The 17,617-nt window shown below is 38.4% G+C and overlaps 1 protein-coding gene across 3 annotated transcripts in view; it reads right to left on the bottom strand.

Moving 5' to 3' along the window:
* KIF16B (kinesin family member 16B) overlaps nucleotides 1–17,617 on the bottom strand; it is a gene marked incomplete at its 3' end in the record, with an annotated part of 271,444 nt that overhangs the window by 72,963 nt on the left and 180,864 nt on the right. For 2 of the 3 annotated variants that reach the window (XM_081097230.1, XM_081097229.1), the window contains 2 exons: nucleotides 15,762–15,858; nucleotides 14,907–14,957 (listed from right to left, as the gene is read on the bottom strand). In XM_081097230.1, coding sequence (XP_080953356.1) covers nucleotides 14,907–14,957; nucleotides 15,762–15,858 — 148 coding nt within the window. Of the gene's footprint in view, nucleotides 1–11,444; nucleotides 12,135–14,906; nucleotides 14,958–15,761; nucleotides 15,859–17,617 lie in introns of those variants that run through there. The other variant, XM_081097231.1, reaches the window with a different exon arrangement.

Genomic DNA, 17,617 nt, shown 5'->3' with positions numbered 1-17,617 from the left:
CATGAAGGGACCTGGTGTGAACGCCAGGCTGTTGTGAAGGCTTAGTACACAGAATGAATTGGGTTTTGCTAAGACATGGGATGGGTATACCCTGCCCAATCCTGTCCAATGGAGGACAGCAGCCTGGCATGAGGGAGTGGTGCCAACCTTATTTTATTTTATTTTTTTAAGTATATTGTATTGATTTTAGAGAGGAAGGGAGAGGGAGAGAGAGATAGAAACATCAATGATGAGAGAGAATCATTGATTGGCTGCCTCTTGCACACCCCCTACTGGGGATCGAGCCCGCAACCCAGGCATGTACCCTTGGCTGGATTCGAACCTGGGACCCTTCAGTCTGCAGGCCGACGCTCTATCCATTGAGCCAAACCAGCTAGGGCAACCTAATTTTATTGTAAAGTGAATTTAGAATACTCACATCCAGAAATGGAAGTAAGTGTTTTCAAATAAGGAGTATTTCTTTAATTCTGATATATATCTTTAAGGATAAGTTACTCAGAAAATGATACCATATTAGACAGACGCTTGTGGAATATCTTATCTATCCTAGTGGCCTTTGGGTAAATACAAAAGGTTTGGCTAACATTTCTAATCCACGAGACTTACCAGAATAGATTAGTCCATCCATATAGACCTGAGATGATCAACACTGTTTCAGGACTTAGAAATACTGGCTATCTGATGAATGTTTCCATTTGAAATTATTAAAAATGTTGCCATCTTTCTCTAGATCACCAAAGACTAGTTAGTACCTTTGATGGTCATTGTTGCTAGAGAACTTATCATTAAATGGATGATTTAAAATATAATTAAATAATGGGTCTGGAATGACTGAGAACATGGCGACAATTGCTAAGTGGGTCCATTACCAAACACAATTATAGGTAGTTAAGAGCCCCCAGGAAGGAAAGTCAAGTTTTACAATGTCTTTCATTAACCATGAAAAGAACCACTCATTTTCATTCACTGGTTTTTGCTGATACCTTGTTTTGATTCAAACTGTGCTGAAGAAGTTTAAGGTCCAGAAGAAATGAAAGTGGGGAGTGGGGATTCTCTTAATCAGGTTTCTGAAGAGCATACTGTACTCTTTAACCTTCTAGTTTAGAAACAACACTGACTATACAAGATTATCTATACTGTAGTCACACTATAACTGTATCCATATTTTTCTTCCATATGATTTAAAAATGCAAAGAGAAGAAGAAAAAAGAAAAAGACAGATCCATGCAAGGAAAGAATGGAAATATAAAGAAACTTGTAAGGCAATTCTTGGAAAAACAAACAAAAGCCCCCCAAACTCATAAAAAGAATAATCTTTAATGTCTAGAAATTCCAAGAAAAAAACTTTCAAGTCGGAAAGAATCAACTTAACAATTCTTCCAAATACTCATCCCTACTACAGTCATTTTTATTTTAAAAAATCAATTTTAAAATTTACCCAATGTCAAGAATAACCATGACTAGAAAGTTGACTCTGGCATTGCGGAAAGAACGTATATATTCTGGAGAAGGTCTGGGTCTGAGCTCTCATTCTCAATCAAGTGATCCTTCCTGAGTTAAATTCCTAAACATGAAATGAAGATCGATGATGACAATTCCTCCATCCCAGGAGAATCACCATGGGCTCCCAGGAACAATACATGAGACAGAACTGTACATTGTAAACCACAATACAAAGGATGCTTGGGATTATTATCTTTATAATCCACTGCATCTTCAGCAACAAAATATTTTAGCCAGATGTCTTTCTTAAAAAGGCAAGAGGAATGGTTTACAATGACTCACTTTCCTTCCCATCCACTGGATTTTTTCAGTTCCATTTCTTACAAAGGCTTTACAAAATTACCAGGGTGCAAGCAACAAGAGATTGGATGGTGGTGGTTTGGAAACTGTTGTGCAAGAAACAGGAGAGGGACTGAAGGGCATTGGAGGTAAAGAATTTTAGGAGGTAAGATAACTGTGTGCTTTGATGGGCTGTGATATAATACAGATTGTGGAATAGACTTGTTCTGCTCTGCTACAGATGAGTGCCATGGACAGACAGATTCTGAAGATGGAGATCACAATAAGGAGGATTATGGAATGAATGGTCCAACAATGAGAGCAGTCCCCAAAGAATAAACTTCTTCAGAGGTAGATAGTGATTAGCTCAACCATGGCCACGTCAAGTAAAGACTGAATTGGAAAGCAAGTTGAACTAAGTAACTTGAAATGTCCTGTAGAATATGTTCTCACTATGACTGACTATTTTCCGTTAGGAAAAAGTCCCAAAGTTTTATCTGAAGTTTATCTTCAATAAGGGAACCTTGACGTAATATGTATGTGGTCGACTGAATTATTGGTCCTAATGCTTCTCTCTCTTGTGGTAGTAGTATAAATAGCCTTAGTCACGTCATGGCTACTTGGTGGATGGAGTGTATTGCCTTCTCCTTGACAATGGACTCAAGTCATGTGACTTGTGTTAGCCAATGTGACATTAGAAGACATGAGGCATGGATGCCCTTTTCTGCTTCTGTCATCATCATGATGGCCACTGCCCCTTCAACATAGACCCGACAATGAGAACGAGGACCAGACCAACTTTAGCTGACCACAGATGACTTGTAGCTTACAAAAGAGCCACCTCAACCTATTTGTGAACTAACTGTGAGAAATAAAAGGGCTTTTTTGTATGTCACTACAATTTTTGGGGCTTTGTTATTTGGCAATAGCTGAAATATATTTTAAAAGAATGAGGAAGAATTGTGCAAGATGCATATGGAGGCTCTATAAATACATTAAAATTAAAAGGTTAAAAATTGGTCTGCCAGTGAGACTGCTTGACCATCAAAGAAGCATTAATAAAAGTGCTGTAATCTATTTACCATTCAAAACACTACATCATGTAGGAAAAAGAATGTAAACAAAAATTACCATAATTATGCTGGAAGGCATAAGTATTCTCTCCAAAGGATGCACATACATTGTTTTAAGTAATGAAAGGGAGACAAACTGTTGGAAATGTTTTTCAACAAAGCCTAAATAAATTCATCCATTCACCACAAGCTTGCGAAACAGGGAGTTGTGAGCAAAATGGATTTTAATCAAATTCAGATGAAATCACTCGTTTCAAAAGTATTCAAAGGGGTTTTATGTAGGATGCATTAATAAGCCACAATGTAAATGTTTATGCCTATATTATAACAATGCAAAATGCCACATAAAGTATGTATGAACCTTTTTTCTTTCCTGATGCAGGAACTCATTACAATTGAGATGTCACATTAGGCTGGATGCTGAGACTCTCAGACCTGCTCCACTAGCAGCGACATGGACTCCTGAGAAATGAACCAGTGGAGCCAAAAGGGGCTGCTAGGATGGAAGCCATGGTGGCTAATGGCACAGACATTCCTCCCCTGGCTGCTACAGGAAGTACGACCACCTTACCACTGACTCCATGGACAGTACATCAAATTTTCACATCGAAAATCATATTTGAACTCAAAGTAAAAAGTGTGCTTAGGTGAGAGAAGTGACATGTGAAATCTGAATGCCAGAGGTTACTTCTTTTATGTGGTGAGCTCCAAATGCAATCCTCATTGTGACCTACTTAGATCATAAAGCAGACTGGGAAGTTATAATGAATAAGATGATTTTTACTCAATGCTTATATTTGCTGCATGCTCCATGTACGGATACTATTAAAAAACATAATTTATCACACAATAGAATTATGTTTTTTAACTTATGTAGCCTGTTTAATATTTATCACTCCTTGTTAAAATTTTGTACTACCCATGTATTATTTCCTTTCCAACCATAGCATCCCTGTGCTGGAATCTTAAATTCTACTCTTTCTGCTTTTTGTGATCATGAAGGGAAAATACTCAATGGACAATTTTTAAAAAAGGCAGTGCAAAATATATTAGCTGAAAAAAGTAAAAAAAAAAAATGAAAATAAATTAGGAGATATATTATTAAGATATTAGAAGACTATCATGTTTTCTAAATTTTATGTTATTGTTGACAGTATTGCAGATGAGCCCCAATTTCTCCCCTCCTAATACTCCCCTCTTCCCAGCATCTCCCCTTCTTTGGTTAATCTCTTCCAATCTTCCTCCGCCCCCAACTCCCCTCTTAGATATATCATTTTGTCCCATGCTTCCAGGTCTCTGGATCTATTTTATTGGTCACTTTATTGTCTTCTTTAGATTCTACCTACAAGTGAGATCACGTGATATTTGTTTTTAGCTGATGTTTATTTTACTCAGCATAATACTCTCCAGGTCCATCCATGGTGTCACAAAGGCTAAAAAATCATTTTTTTTTATTGCTGCATAGTATTCCATTGTGTAATTGTACCGCGGCTTTTTTAACCACTGATCTACTGATGGGCATTTGGGCTGTTTCCAGATATTATCTATAATAAATAACACTGCTATGAACATAGGAGTGCATATATTCTGACTGGTGTTTCAGGCTTCCTAGGATATATTCCTAGAAGTGGATCACTGGGTCAAACAATAGTTCCATTTTTATTTTTTGAGAAAATTCCATACTGTTTTCCACAGTGGCTACACAATCTGTATTCCCACCAGGAGTGTACTAGGGTTCCCTTTTCTCCACATCCTTGCTAACACCTGTTTGTTGATGGTAGCCATTCTGTGAGGTGTGAGATAATACCTCATTGTAGTTTTAATTTGCATCTCTCAGATGATTAGTAATGTTGAGCATTTTTTCATATGTCTATTGGCCATCTGTATGGTCTCCTTGGAGAAATGCCTATTCAGGTCCTTTGCCCATTTTTTAATTGGGTTATTTGTCTTACTTTTGTTAAGCTTACTTTTGTATGAGTTCTTTATATATTTTGGAAGTTAACCACTATCAGATGTGTCAATGTCAAATATGTTCTCCCTTTACATTTTGATAGCAGTTTCTTTTGCTGTGCAGAGCTTTTTAGTTGGATGTAGTCTAATTTATTTTTTTCCTTTGTTTTTCTTGCCTTAGGAGATGTATCTGAAAATTCTGCTATGTGAGTTGTCTGAGATTTTGCTGTCTTTTTCTTCTAGGATTTTTTTATGGTTTCATGACTTAATTTCAGTCTTTTATCTAATTTGAGTTAATTCTTGTGCATTATGTAAGTTGGTGAACTCCTTTCATTTTTTTGCATGTTCCTGTCCAATTTTTCCAACACAATTTATTGAATAAATCTGTCTTTTATTCCACTGTATGTTCTTTCCTCTTTTGTCAAATATTAATTGATCATAATGATGTGGGTCAATTTCTAGGGTTTCTGTTCTGTTCCATTGACCTGTATGTCTGTTCTTGTGCCAGTACTAGGCTATTTTGACTACAGTGGCTTTGTAGTATAACTTGATATCTGGTATTGTAATCCTTCCAACTGTATTCTTCTTTCTTAATATTGCTGCAGCTATTCCGGGTCTTTTTTTGTTCCATATAAATTTTTGGAGTGTTTGTTCTAGATCTCTGAAATATTCCATTGGTATTTTAAATAGGGATTGCATTGAATCTACAGATTGCTTTGGGTAGTAGGGACACTTTAATGATGTTAATTCTTCTGATCCATGAACATGGTATATTCTTCCTTTGTATTGTCCTCTATTTCCTTTTTCAGTATATTGTAGTTTTCAGAATACACATCTTTTATCTCTTTGGTTAAGCTTATTCCAAGGTATCTTATTTTTCTTGTTGCAATGGTAAATGGGATTTTTTTTTAAGTTTCTTTTTCTGAGAGATCATTAATGGTATATTGATTTCTGGATGTTAATTTTGTATCCTGCTACTGTGCTGAATTCATTTATTAAATCTAGTTGGTTTTGGGTGGAGTATTTAGGGTTTTCTAAGTACAATATCATGTCATCTGCAAATAATGAGTTTCACTTCCTCTTTCCCAATTTGGATGCCTGTGATTTTATCTTCCTGTCTGATTGCTGTAGCTAAGACTTCCAGTACTATGTTGAATAAGAGTGATGAAAGCAGACATTCCTGTCTAATTCCTCTTCTTAAGGGAAAGGCTTTTAGTTTTTGCCCATTGAGTATGATGTTGGCTGAAGGTGTGTCATATATGGTTTTTATTATGTTGAGGTATAATACCTTTATTCCCACAATTCTGAGTTTTTATATACAAAAAGGGCGTTAGATTTTTGTGGAATGTTTTTTCTATGTCTATTGATATGATCATGTGATTTTTGTTCTTCATTTTGTTTATGTGATGTATCACAGTTATCAATTTGTGAATATTGTACCAGCCTTGCATCCCTGGAATAAGTCCCACTTTATAATCTTTTAAATGTATTGCTGAATCCAAATTGCTAATATTTTGGTGAGGGTTTTAGCACCTATATTCATCAGGATATTGGCCTGTAATTCTCTTTGTAGTGTCTTTATCTGGTTTTGGAATTAGTATAATGCTGGCCTCATAAAAAGAGCTTGGAAGTCTTCCTTCCTCTTGGATTTTTTGGAATAGATTGAGGAGGATAGGTGTTAGTTCTTCTTTGAACGTTTGGTAAAACTCCCCTGTGAAGCCATCTGGTCCAGGACTTCTGTTTGCTGGGAGTTCTTTTTTTGTTGATTTTTGTTTGTTTGTTTTTGTTGGTTTTTTTTTTTACAATTTCAATTTCATTAGTTGTTATCAACCTATTAAGTTTATCAGGTTGATTCTTCCTGATTGACTTTTGGAAGATTATATTTTTCTAGGAATCTGTCTATTTTCTCTAGCTTGTTGGCATATAGTTGTTCATAGTATTTTGTTACAATCCTTTGAATTTCTGTGGTATCAGTTGTTACTTCTTTCATTTCTGATTTATTTGGGTGCTCTTTGTTTCTTGATGAGTCTGGCTAGGGGTTCACCAATCTTGTTTATCTTTTCAAAGAACCAGCTCTTGGTTTCATTTATCTTGTTGTTGTTTTTCTAGTCTCTATGTCATTTATTTCTGCTCTCACCTTTATTATTTCCTTCCTTCTACTAATTCTGGGAATTTCTTGTTGTTCTTTTTCTAATTCTTTTACTTGTAGGGTTAGCTATTTTATTTGAGTTTTTTCATGTTTCTTGAGGTAGGCCTGTAATGCTATGAACTTCCCTTTCAGGATTGATTTCACTGTGTTCCATATATTTTGAGTTGTTGTGAGATCATTTTTATTTGTTTTCAAGAAGTTTTTTATTTCTTCATTGATCTCATTGGTAATCTAATTCATTGTTTAATAACATGCTATTTAGCCTCCATTTGTTTATGTTTTTGAGGCTTTTTTCTTGTTTATTATTATCTTTTAATCCTCACCTAAGGAGTGAGGATATTTTTCCCACTGATGTTAGAGAGTGGAAGGAAGGGGGAAGGGGGAGAGAGAGAGGGAGGGTAAAAAGTGGGAGAGAGACACATTGATTGGTTGCCTCCTGCACACACCCTGACCAGGAGCATCGGACCTACAATCCAGGTATGTGCTTGGGAATTGACCATAAAACCCTTTGGTGCACAGACTGATGCTCTAACCACTGAGCAATGCCAACTAGGGCAAATTTGTTTGTTTGTTAATTGTAGTTGATTTCTAGTTTCATGCCATTGCGATCTAAGAGGATGCTTAACATGATTTAACTTTTCCTGAATTTGTTAAGGCTTATTTTGTGTCTTGTTTTGGCTTTTATTTTTAAGTCTATTTTTTCAGATATTCATATTGCTACTTCAGTTTTTTCTTTATTATTTTTAAAATATGTTTTTATTGATATCAGAGAGAGGAAGGGAGTGATAGGAACATCAATGATGAGAATCATTGACTGGCTGCCTCATACACATCCCCTACTGGGTATTGTGCCCACAATACAGGCTTTACCCTGACCAGGAATTGAACCATGACATCCTGGTTGACAGATTAATGCTCAACCACTGAGCAATACCAATTGAGTATTACCATTTTATCATTTTCATTTGCATGGAATATTTTTTTCCATCCCTTCATTTTTAGTCTGTGTGTATCTAAGGTGACTCTCTGGTAGAATATATATATATATATATATTTGGAGCATTAAGTCCATTTCCATTTAAGGTTATTATTGATAGGTACTTACTTGTTACCATTTTTTTTCTTTATACCTTTGTTCGTCTCTCTCTCTTGTTTTCTTCTTCTTAACCTAGTCCCTTTAGTAGTTTTTTGCAATGCCTGTTTGGTGGTAATGTACTCCGTTAGCATTTTCTTTTTTTCTTTTGGTATGGGAAGCTCTTTATTTCATCTGCAATTTTAAAAGATAACCTTGCTGGATAGAGTAGTCTTGGATTCATTACTTTTCTTTTCATTACTTTGCATACTTCATGCCACCGCCTTCTGGCTTGAAGTGTTTTTACTAAAAAAATCAGCTGATAGTCTAATGGGAGCTCCCTTGTAGGTAACTTTCTGCCTCTCTCTTGTTGCCTTTAAGATTCTTTCTTTGTCTTTAACATTTACCATTTTAATTATGATGTGTCTAGATACAGGTCTTTGGGGTTCATCTTGATTGGGACTCCCTGTGTTTCCTGAACTTGTGTGACTTTTTCCTTCACAGGTTAGTAGAGTTTTCTGTTATTATTTCTTCAAACAGTTCTCTATTACTTGCTCAGGTTCTTCTTCTTCTGGGTATCCTATAATGTGGATGTTCTTACATTTCATGTTGTCCTAAAGCTCCCTTAAACCATCCTCATGCTTTATACTTCTTTTTCCTAATTGCTGCTCTGACTGGATGTTTCTTTTCTATCTTGTATTCTAATTTGTTGATTCAGTCCTCAGATTTTTCTCATCTACTGTTGATTCCTTCCTGGGTATTCTTTAATTTAGCTGCCATTTTTCAATTCTGATTGGTTCTTAGTCATGGTTTCTAAACTTTTAAACCATTTTTTCCCTTTTAATCTTTATTACTGAAAGTATTATATAGGTCCTCCTTTTCCCCCCCATTAACCTCTTTCAGCCTGCTCCCGTACTCCGCCTCCTCCCCCAACACCCTTATCACTCCATAGTTTGATGCTGATATAGTTCCCACTAAGTTCCCTGTAGTGCTCATTAAGATGCTTATAATTATCAGTAAGTTGTTTGAGGATACTTATACGAGTAAACATTACTTTGAACTCTATATCTGAAAAACTCCTTGCCACCATTTCATTTATATCCTTTCCTCATGATTTGCCAGTGGTGGGTCCCACTGTCTGGGGATTCCAGGTAGCAGTGGCAGAGCTGGGAGTGCCTGGTTGCAGTGGTGGGGCTGGGTGCAATGGACAGTGATCTAAGTTCACTGGATCATGGGTCACTCCCCCAACTTCTTCCCAAGGAGGATATTCAGGGTCCTCAGGGAGGATCTTCAGGCTCATTATCCAAAATGGCTCATTATCTAATATCAAGCAGAAGTACCTGGCTGAGCAGCACACAGCAGCAGCCAATGGCTCTCCAGTCAAGAGCACACAAACTGCCTGCCCCAAGTTTCCCCACCACCAGACAGATGCCCACCACACTCACAAGCACACATTCTCTCCCTCACACATGCTCACCCACTCACACTCTAACCCTCACTCTGGTACTGACTGCCGTCATGTTAGACTCCTCTATCATGGTTTATTTTTGATACATTTCCATGGCAGGATCTACCAGTCAAGAATGTGACAAACTAATTTTCATGATGTGCTTGCTCATCATAGATTCAAAAGCCTTCATGTATATGGCAACAGGGTGTGTACAAGTGTCTGTGTGTGTGGTGGTGGGGAGTTGTGGCATGACAAAAACAGGCTTTACCTAAAAACAATTGAATTCTATTGTCTCAAAAAGCCTCCACTTGGCCACTGTAAACAGGGCTGTAGCCACCAGTGTGTGAATCCTCATACACTCTCCAGTTTCTTGCCTTTTCCTGTTCATTTCCCCCAAACCTGGGTAGAGGAAAATTAATAAGGAAAATGTAGACATGTAGCTTGTTTTTAGCTCTGATGCTGCAAAGAGGGAGGCTCTACATTTCTTTGCCAAAGGGAGATGGTAAGTTTCTGGATGGGTGAAGCTTTGACACTGTCCCCATGTTCAATTAGGAAGAGAAATGAAGAGGGAGTATGCTACAATATTATCATTGACCATTATCCAAAGGTCTGACCAGAACAGAAAATAACTCACCATGCCAGGGGTGAAATGAATGACTTAACGGAATAGCTGACTTGCTCAACTACATACATCATTCGATGAGTAGCTACATCAGTGTGGCATGATCCTTGCTGGAAGGGGAATCAGAGTGGATGGAGCAATTAAGATATCAACCTCCTTCTTTCTAAGACTCAGTAATTTAGTAGAACACACATACCTGAGAAACAGAAGCACACTGGCAGAGTAACCCAGGGTCAGATGACATAAAAAACAGACACAAAACACGCAACCTGATTCCTTATTGAAATGTTGAATGGAGGTGGATAAAAAAAGGGTCAAACTGAGGAGAGGAGAGTTCTGAAGAGGCTAGTTTTAAGCCTCTACAGAGGAGGAGGACAGCTGACAACTTCGTGAGGAGAGAGACCTATCTAAGGCCGACTTGGGCATGAATTCAGGCCAGAAGGGAGGCCAGCAAACCAACTGGCTCAGGTCAGCACAACACTTGGTCAGAGGTCATGAATGATGGGTTAGATGAGTCGCAAGAGGGAGGACAGCCAGGGAGAAGTGTTGAATGCCTTCTGAGGTGACTCTATATCTGATAAGATGGCATAAAGAAGCTGTTAGGAAAAGACACAGAGATGAGAGCCATTCTAGGACAGAAATACAAGGGCTCAGAGAAAGGATTGGTACATGGGGGCATGTTGCATAACGGGGAGGTAATCAAAGATAAACCAACAGGTAAGGAGCTGAAACCACGAAGGTTGGAAAGGAATAGTCACAAAAACTGAAAGGAGAAAAGGGAAATAACTGAGTGAAGATACTGCAGGGCACATGTAGCATCTTCATTCTACCTATTACAGTGAGGGGAGGGCATTTGAAATCTCTGGGTCCTTCGGAAACCTTGATGTATGACCAATGTGCTCTGTTACAGAGCTGTCCTAATCACAGCTAAAACAGAGGATGTCCATGAAAACCACTGGCAAATGGGGCACTTTTTCAGGCAGCGCAAATTAGTCTGACAGAATCCAGCAGGCAAAGACCCACTCCACACCACCATACTATAACTTAACATTAAGCCAAACACAATCTGAAATGCTTTAATCACCTCACAAATAAAGAGGCAGACCCACATTTACAGGTTCAAGAAAATGAAGCAAGGAGGTGATAAGGATATTTTATTAGTATGCTAAGACCTATTTTTATTTTATTGTAGATATTTAATATGTTTGCATCTTTCATTTTAGAGGTCTGCATTTTTCCAGTTTTAAATCAGTTAGCTACTGAGACCTTCATAGTCCCTGACTGCTTTAATTGTGTTCTTTATAGATTTCAAAGAGTATGCAGAGTATTTTCACAAGTCCTCCTCCCTAGAGCCTTGTCAAATGTGAGATCAGCCACAGAGCCTCATCCTGAGAGTTGAGGGTCAGATCCCAGACCTCAGGGGCCACATGCCGACTGCCCTGAAGAAAAAATGGGCTGGTGAGCAGCGGGACATTTGGGGTGTCTTGGGAGCATCCTGGGTGCTCAGACAGACTCTTTCTTGAATCTGATGGAAGTTTTAGTTTATGAAAGAAGACAAGTTGGACTGCTGGTAATGGTCTCTTCTCTGGAACAACGATGCACCTGAATTCACTTAAAGCACGAAATCTGGTGACATCAAACTGTGTTCGTGGAGGAGGTGTGTTTAGAGAGCGAACGTGTGGATAGAAAACTCGATCTTCCTTCACAAGGGCGATGTGGGTATTTAGAAGGACCAGTGACTGACACTCGTCTTGGCCAGAATCATCTTCAACTCTGACTGTTGTGTAGAGCAGTAGCTGAACCTCTGCCAGAGAGGGGATGTTGACTTCCATATTTCCATGGAGAAAGTAAATCATGTCAACCATGGTATTCTGGAATTTGGATGACAACCAAACTCCGTTTGACAAAACTAAATCAGGGATTTCTGCTTTCCAATCAAGAGAAAGCTGGACCAGATCTTGCTGGAGCAAAGGGTGACTTGAGCAGGCAGTGGCGTCAGACTCGGGCATCAGGACACACAGAAGGTCACGGCATATTTGTTGACAGAGGTTTTTGTTGTAACTAAATACAGTGAGCAGGAGACTCTCTGCAGAGCCCAGGAATCGAATGCTCTGCCCACCAAAGCCAATTTGAATCTCCCGTAGTCCTGTGAGAGACAGAGCATGAAAAATGCCCATGGAGCCCAGGTGGGTGTCTGACAGGACTAAAGCATATAAAGTTGAAGGAAGCAGGAGCAAACACGCTGGCTGGGGGTCAGGTTCTGTGCAGTTAGCAACAGCAAGCCAGTAAATGCCTCTGACCTTATGCATGTCGACCAGAAGTCCTGGTAGGAAACAAGCCACATGCTGGAGAAAGTCTTTTAAAGGGCACTCTTGAAGTTTCAGCATTGGATCTGGGAATTGCACAAGGGTCTGCTTAAATGCAGAGATCCTTCCAGCTTCTTCAGATTCCAGGCGGACAACTGAGCTTGGAGAGGAACCTGGTACCTCTGCAGCTGTGAGGCCTGGCACTCTGTAAGGCTCCATGCTCCCTGCTGGCCTGATGGCTCCTGCCTCCTCACTGAGGCTGCCAACCTGATCTTCTGCAGGAAGAGAATGAGATTCTGATGATACCCAGTGTGACGTCAAGGGCAGGTGCCGGGGTAAGTTCTTCACCAAGGGCAGTCTTCCGATGAATGTTGTTACTTGGGAGGTGAGTCCACTGGGGTCCCACAGACTCCCCACATGCCTGGCTTGGCTGATAACCTTTGTGCCAGCCTGTAGCAGGTGACTGCTCGTACCTTTATAAAGGTTGGAGAATCTGTGGTAAAAATATCCTAACCCACCGTTCCCTTCTGTCCTGATATTTATCGATGACTCTGGAGGGCTAACTTTTTCAGAAGCTAACTCTTCCTCAGGGTGCTGCTCACTACACAACTTTGAGGCTGGTGAACTCTGAAAAATGCTGGCAGATACACTCTCCTCACTAGAAACACTTCCAGAGAAGACACAATAGAGTAACTTGCTTTGCCTGGTCTGTTTGTTCCCACTATTTATAGACACTTCTCGGCATGTATGTTGCAGCAGAGTCCAGCTGGATTCAATTTCCAAGCTGTGTTCATCTTTATGAGTCATCAGCTCACTGAAATTTTCTGATTTAACCTGAAAATGTTCTGCATTGCTGGTGTTGTTTTCATTAAGAGGAGAGATTTTAGATAGACTGAAACCTTTTGTTCGACAACCACCCATGTGCTCAGGACAACTATATTTGCAATCACTGTTCTGCAGCGCCTCAGGTGCTGAGGGCTGATCCCTTGGGTGGTAGACTCTCTCTCCTGATGCTGAAGAGAAAATTGTAGAGTCTGAGATGCTCCAAGTCATGGGATCACTCTGGTGGTTGTTCTGATCCACCTCCCTCCTCTCCTCTCTGGTGGAAGGGTCAGTAACATCTTTGGGCAGCAGCGGGGTAAGACTCCCTTTCTGTTCAAGATGTCAAAAACAGTTGAAATGGGGATGTGGTAGCAGCCTTCGTGATTCTTTTGCACATGAAGATTCTTGCAGTCATTGGTTTCATTGTGTGAATTGATTCAGAGGTTAAATCAAAAGCCTAAGCCATTCATATTGATTGAGGCATGATTTGAAAATATATGATTGGATTCACATATAGAACATTAATTTCCATATTATATCTCTAACAAATTGCTGAGTAATTTTACAGAAGTACCTTGTATGGAATTGATCTACAGTATCCATTTCCTGGTCTAATATTTCATTCACTCTAAAATAAATCCTAAGTCATTTGGGTCAGTTTTCAAAAGGTCAAATTCAGTTGTACAAATGAGTCCATGACCATATGTTCAAAATGTAAAAGTAATTAGGGCATACTTAATGAAAATATGACAGCAAGGTCAAAAGAAATTGACAGGTGTTCCAACCGAAATCCTACTTCTCTTGCCTCTTGGTTCATTTGACAAGATTCCTTAATTCCATCTACCTGGTTAGATTGCTATTACCATATTTACAATCCAACCTTGTCAAAGGCCAGCCACTATGGATACAAAGAAATGAAAGGCAACAGCCTGCTCTTCACCAGGTTATTGGCTGAAAAGACGGATGTCCAGAGGAAGATAATGCCATTACTGGATGATTGGAAGGAGAACATGGCAGTGGCCAAAATCAGTTAAACCTTCTGTGGAACATCCATGCTTCCACCTCTCATTCTCTGTTCAGTAATTTAGAAACACCATCTGTAAGATTTGTATCACCACCAGTTGTTTTCTGTGTGTGTGTGTGTGTGTGTGTGTGTGTGTTTTAGGAATGTATGGGAAAGACAAGACCCTTAGTGGAGAAAAATACAAGTAAGCCCTTAGAAATTGTATGCCCAATAAACCTGAGTTTGATAATTCAATAGTGAAATAAGCTCCTCAACAAAGAGTTATTTCCTTTGTATTACTGCCAACTCAGTCTATAAAGTAAGCAGGATTTTAAAATATTGAGAAGTGCTCAGTTTCATTTCTAAACACCATATATAATTCTGGTTATATAAATCTGCCTTTCAAATGCAAACCAAGAGAAAGGATACTGTTGCCAATGAAAAACTAGGCAAAGCACCTCCACCACCGCTACATGCCACTCAAACAAAGTCAAAGCAGTTTTGAATCTGCAGGAGCCCATTTAATTTTAGGGAAGAATAGCTTGCCTTCCCTATTAGCCATTAATCTCACTGGGACTTCAAAGTTTTAATTATGCAACTAAACATTAAGAAAATTTAATCACATGAGCATGCCATAATTTAAGGCGACCCTATCAATCTGAAAAATCATTACCTACCTCATATTTTAGCTTACGTTGAATGGTACCATTGTGAAGTTTCTCATTATTCTGAAAAGAAAAGAAAAAGTCCTTTAAATTAAATTACAGTGTGTTCATAGAGGAGAAAAAAAATGATTTGATTAGAAATATTTATGGGAACAAAATTCTAAAGAAACATACTTGCCATTCAACAATGACAATTTTTCTATAGAATTTATATTCCACAGTAAACATGACTCTATCGATCCATCTGCCTGTAAGAGAACTGAACCATTTATTCTGAATCTTAAATGTCTAAGAATAATATTAAAAGCAAGGTTTTCCTTAGGACAATTCTTAAAGTTGCAAGATAGAAATGCAATGCTTTTATTTTGATAAAAATCAAGTTGCAAATATGTATTTTCTCAAAGGTAATTTTTTTTTCTACCTGAAATATTCATCAAGCAAATTAAATACTTACAGAAATTGGTTGTATTTATTTTTATTTAATTTTTTTTCAATTACAGTTTACATTCAATATTATTTTGTATTAGTTTCAGGTGAAATTGGTTAGTATTTTTGGAGAAAACAGAAAAATGTTACATGTAGACTTATTATAAATCAAACAAAGTAAATAAAACATTTTAGGAAACTTTATATTCACTTAAGAATTTTCTCCAGAAATTCAAAACTTTACAATAAATAAACTTACTTTTGAACTCACACTATTTTTAAACTATTAGGCTCCACCCAATATTTAATTTTTCTAGAACATTTGGATCTCAATTTTCTCACTGAGAAACAGTAACAAAAGATCCCACCACTATCTTCAATAATTTATTGAAAGCTTGTCTTAAAACGCATGATTGCGTTAGTATGGTTCCCTCAGCTCACCTTCGTCATGTCTGCAGATCCACTGCTGTCATTGCAAATCACACGACGCAAATCCTGAAGACGCCTTTGGACTTCCTCTTCAATGTAAGCACTGACCCTGGGAATAGGGAGACGGGTACTTGAATACTTCTAACCACACAGAGCATTGGAGATACTGTTGTTACTATGCCCTTCACAATAGGGAACTTTCCCGTTTTATTTTTTTATATATATATACTTTATTGATTTCAGAGAGGAAGGGAAAGGGAGAGATAGAAACATCAATATGAAGAGAATCATTGATTGGCTGTCTCCTGCATTGCCCTTCTCCTTCTCTCCCGCTACCTGCTGGGGACAGAGCCTGCAACTCATAGTATTTCCATATTATATCTCTAATATAATGCTCAACCACTGAGCCATGCTGACAAGGCAAACTTTCTCATTTTAAATGCCAAACATAACAACTCTGGACCTTAAACATTTTTCTGCTTTCTAAGAAGTCTAGAGCCATGTGTTCACTATCTGTGTTCTCTCCAAATGAGAGAGAACTGACTGAATAACAGAAGCTTGAGATTGGAAGGACGACTGAGTGATCCCATCCAACTCTCCCCTGGATTACCTTTTAGTATTGAAAATAAAATCATGTGCAACTGAAACTGAGCCAAGGCCACTTACAAATGAATTGCCTCACCGGACTTTTAATTTTTAAATTATCCCAGTGGAATATGCAGCCCTAACTTTAAAGGGCCACAGAAGTTCATACTATTCTGAGTACATTTTGATATCCAAATACTTATCTCCTAATCAGGACTGTCCAGTTTGAAAAGTCCCCATGGCATAGATGGGTTGAGAAAAATAACCAAGTCCTTTATAGCTAAAGAATGATTGAGTCAATTTATCTGAGAGTCTAAGCCACAGAGCAATTGACAATGCCACCCAAGTTGAAAGTCATTTCATTATAGTAGCCGTCAGGTATATAGGTATGCTATTTATGATCATTCTGAATATACTGGTGCAGCATTGGTAACAGACTTCATCTACTTGTAATCATGACTTCTATAAATTATCTGTCAGCGTAAGATCCTTCTTGGTACGATTCAATTAACGCGATTTCTTTGTTCCTCTCAACTTGGCCTTGCATCATTACCTTCTTGGTGAGCTGGTTCCCCAGGACCTTTTAGTTCTGTCTTCTCACACAAACTACTTGCACCAGCATTACCTGGATTTAGCTGGCCAGTTTTCAAGTCTTTGGTTCCCTTTATTTATTTATTTTTTTTAAAAAATATATTTTATTGATTTTTTACAGAGAGGAAGGGAGAGAGATAGAGAGTTAGAAACATCGATGAGAGAGAAACATCCATCAGCTGCTTCCTGCACATCTCCCACTGGGGATGTGCCCGCAACCCAGGTACATGCCCTTGACCGGAATCGAACCTGGGACCTTTCAGTCCGCAGGCCGACGCTCTATCCACTGAGCCAAACCAGTTTCGTCATGGTTCCCTTTAAATGATAACTCACCAGGGAGTGGTTGATGGAGACAAAGCACATCTTAGGGCAGTGATGGCGAACCTTTTGAACTTGGCGTGTCAGCATTTTGAAAAACCCTAACTTAATTCTGGTGCCGTGTCACATAGAGAAATTTTTTGATATTTGCAACCATAGTAAAACAAAGATTTATATTTTTGATATTTATTTTATATATTTAAATGCCATTTAACAAAGAAAAATCAACCAAAAAAATGAGTTCACGTGTCACCTCTGACACGTGTGTCATAGGTTCGCCATCACTGTCTTAGAGTCATGAATTACTTGTCACCTTCTATAGAGCCCTCCATATGTAAACTGGCCAATATGAGAGATAGTGACTCATTGAATCA

Source organism: Myotis nattereri (assembly GCF_964212035.1).
Source record: "Myotis nattereri genome assembly, chromosome: 8".
Classification (NCBI taxonomy): Eukaryota; Metazoa; Chordata; class Mammalia; order Chiroptera; family Vespertilionidae; genus Myotis; species Myotis nattereri.
Note: the sequence above shows the minus strand (reverse complement) of the source record. Positions and strands in the feature narration are given on the sequence as shown.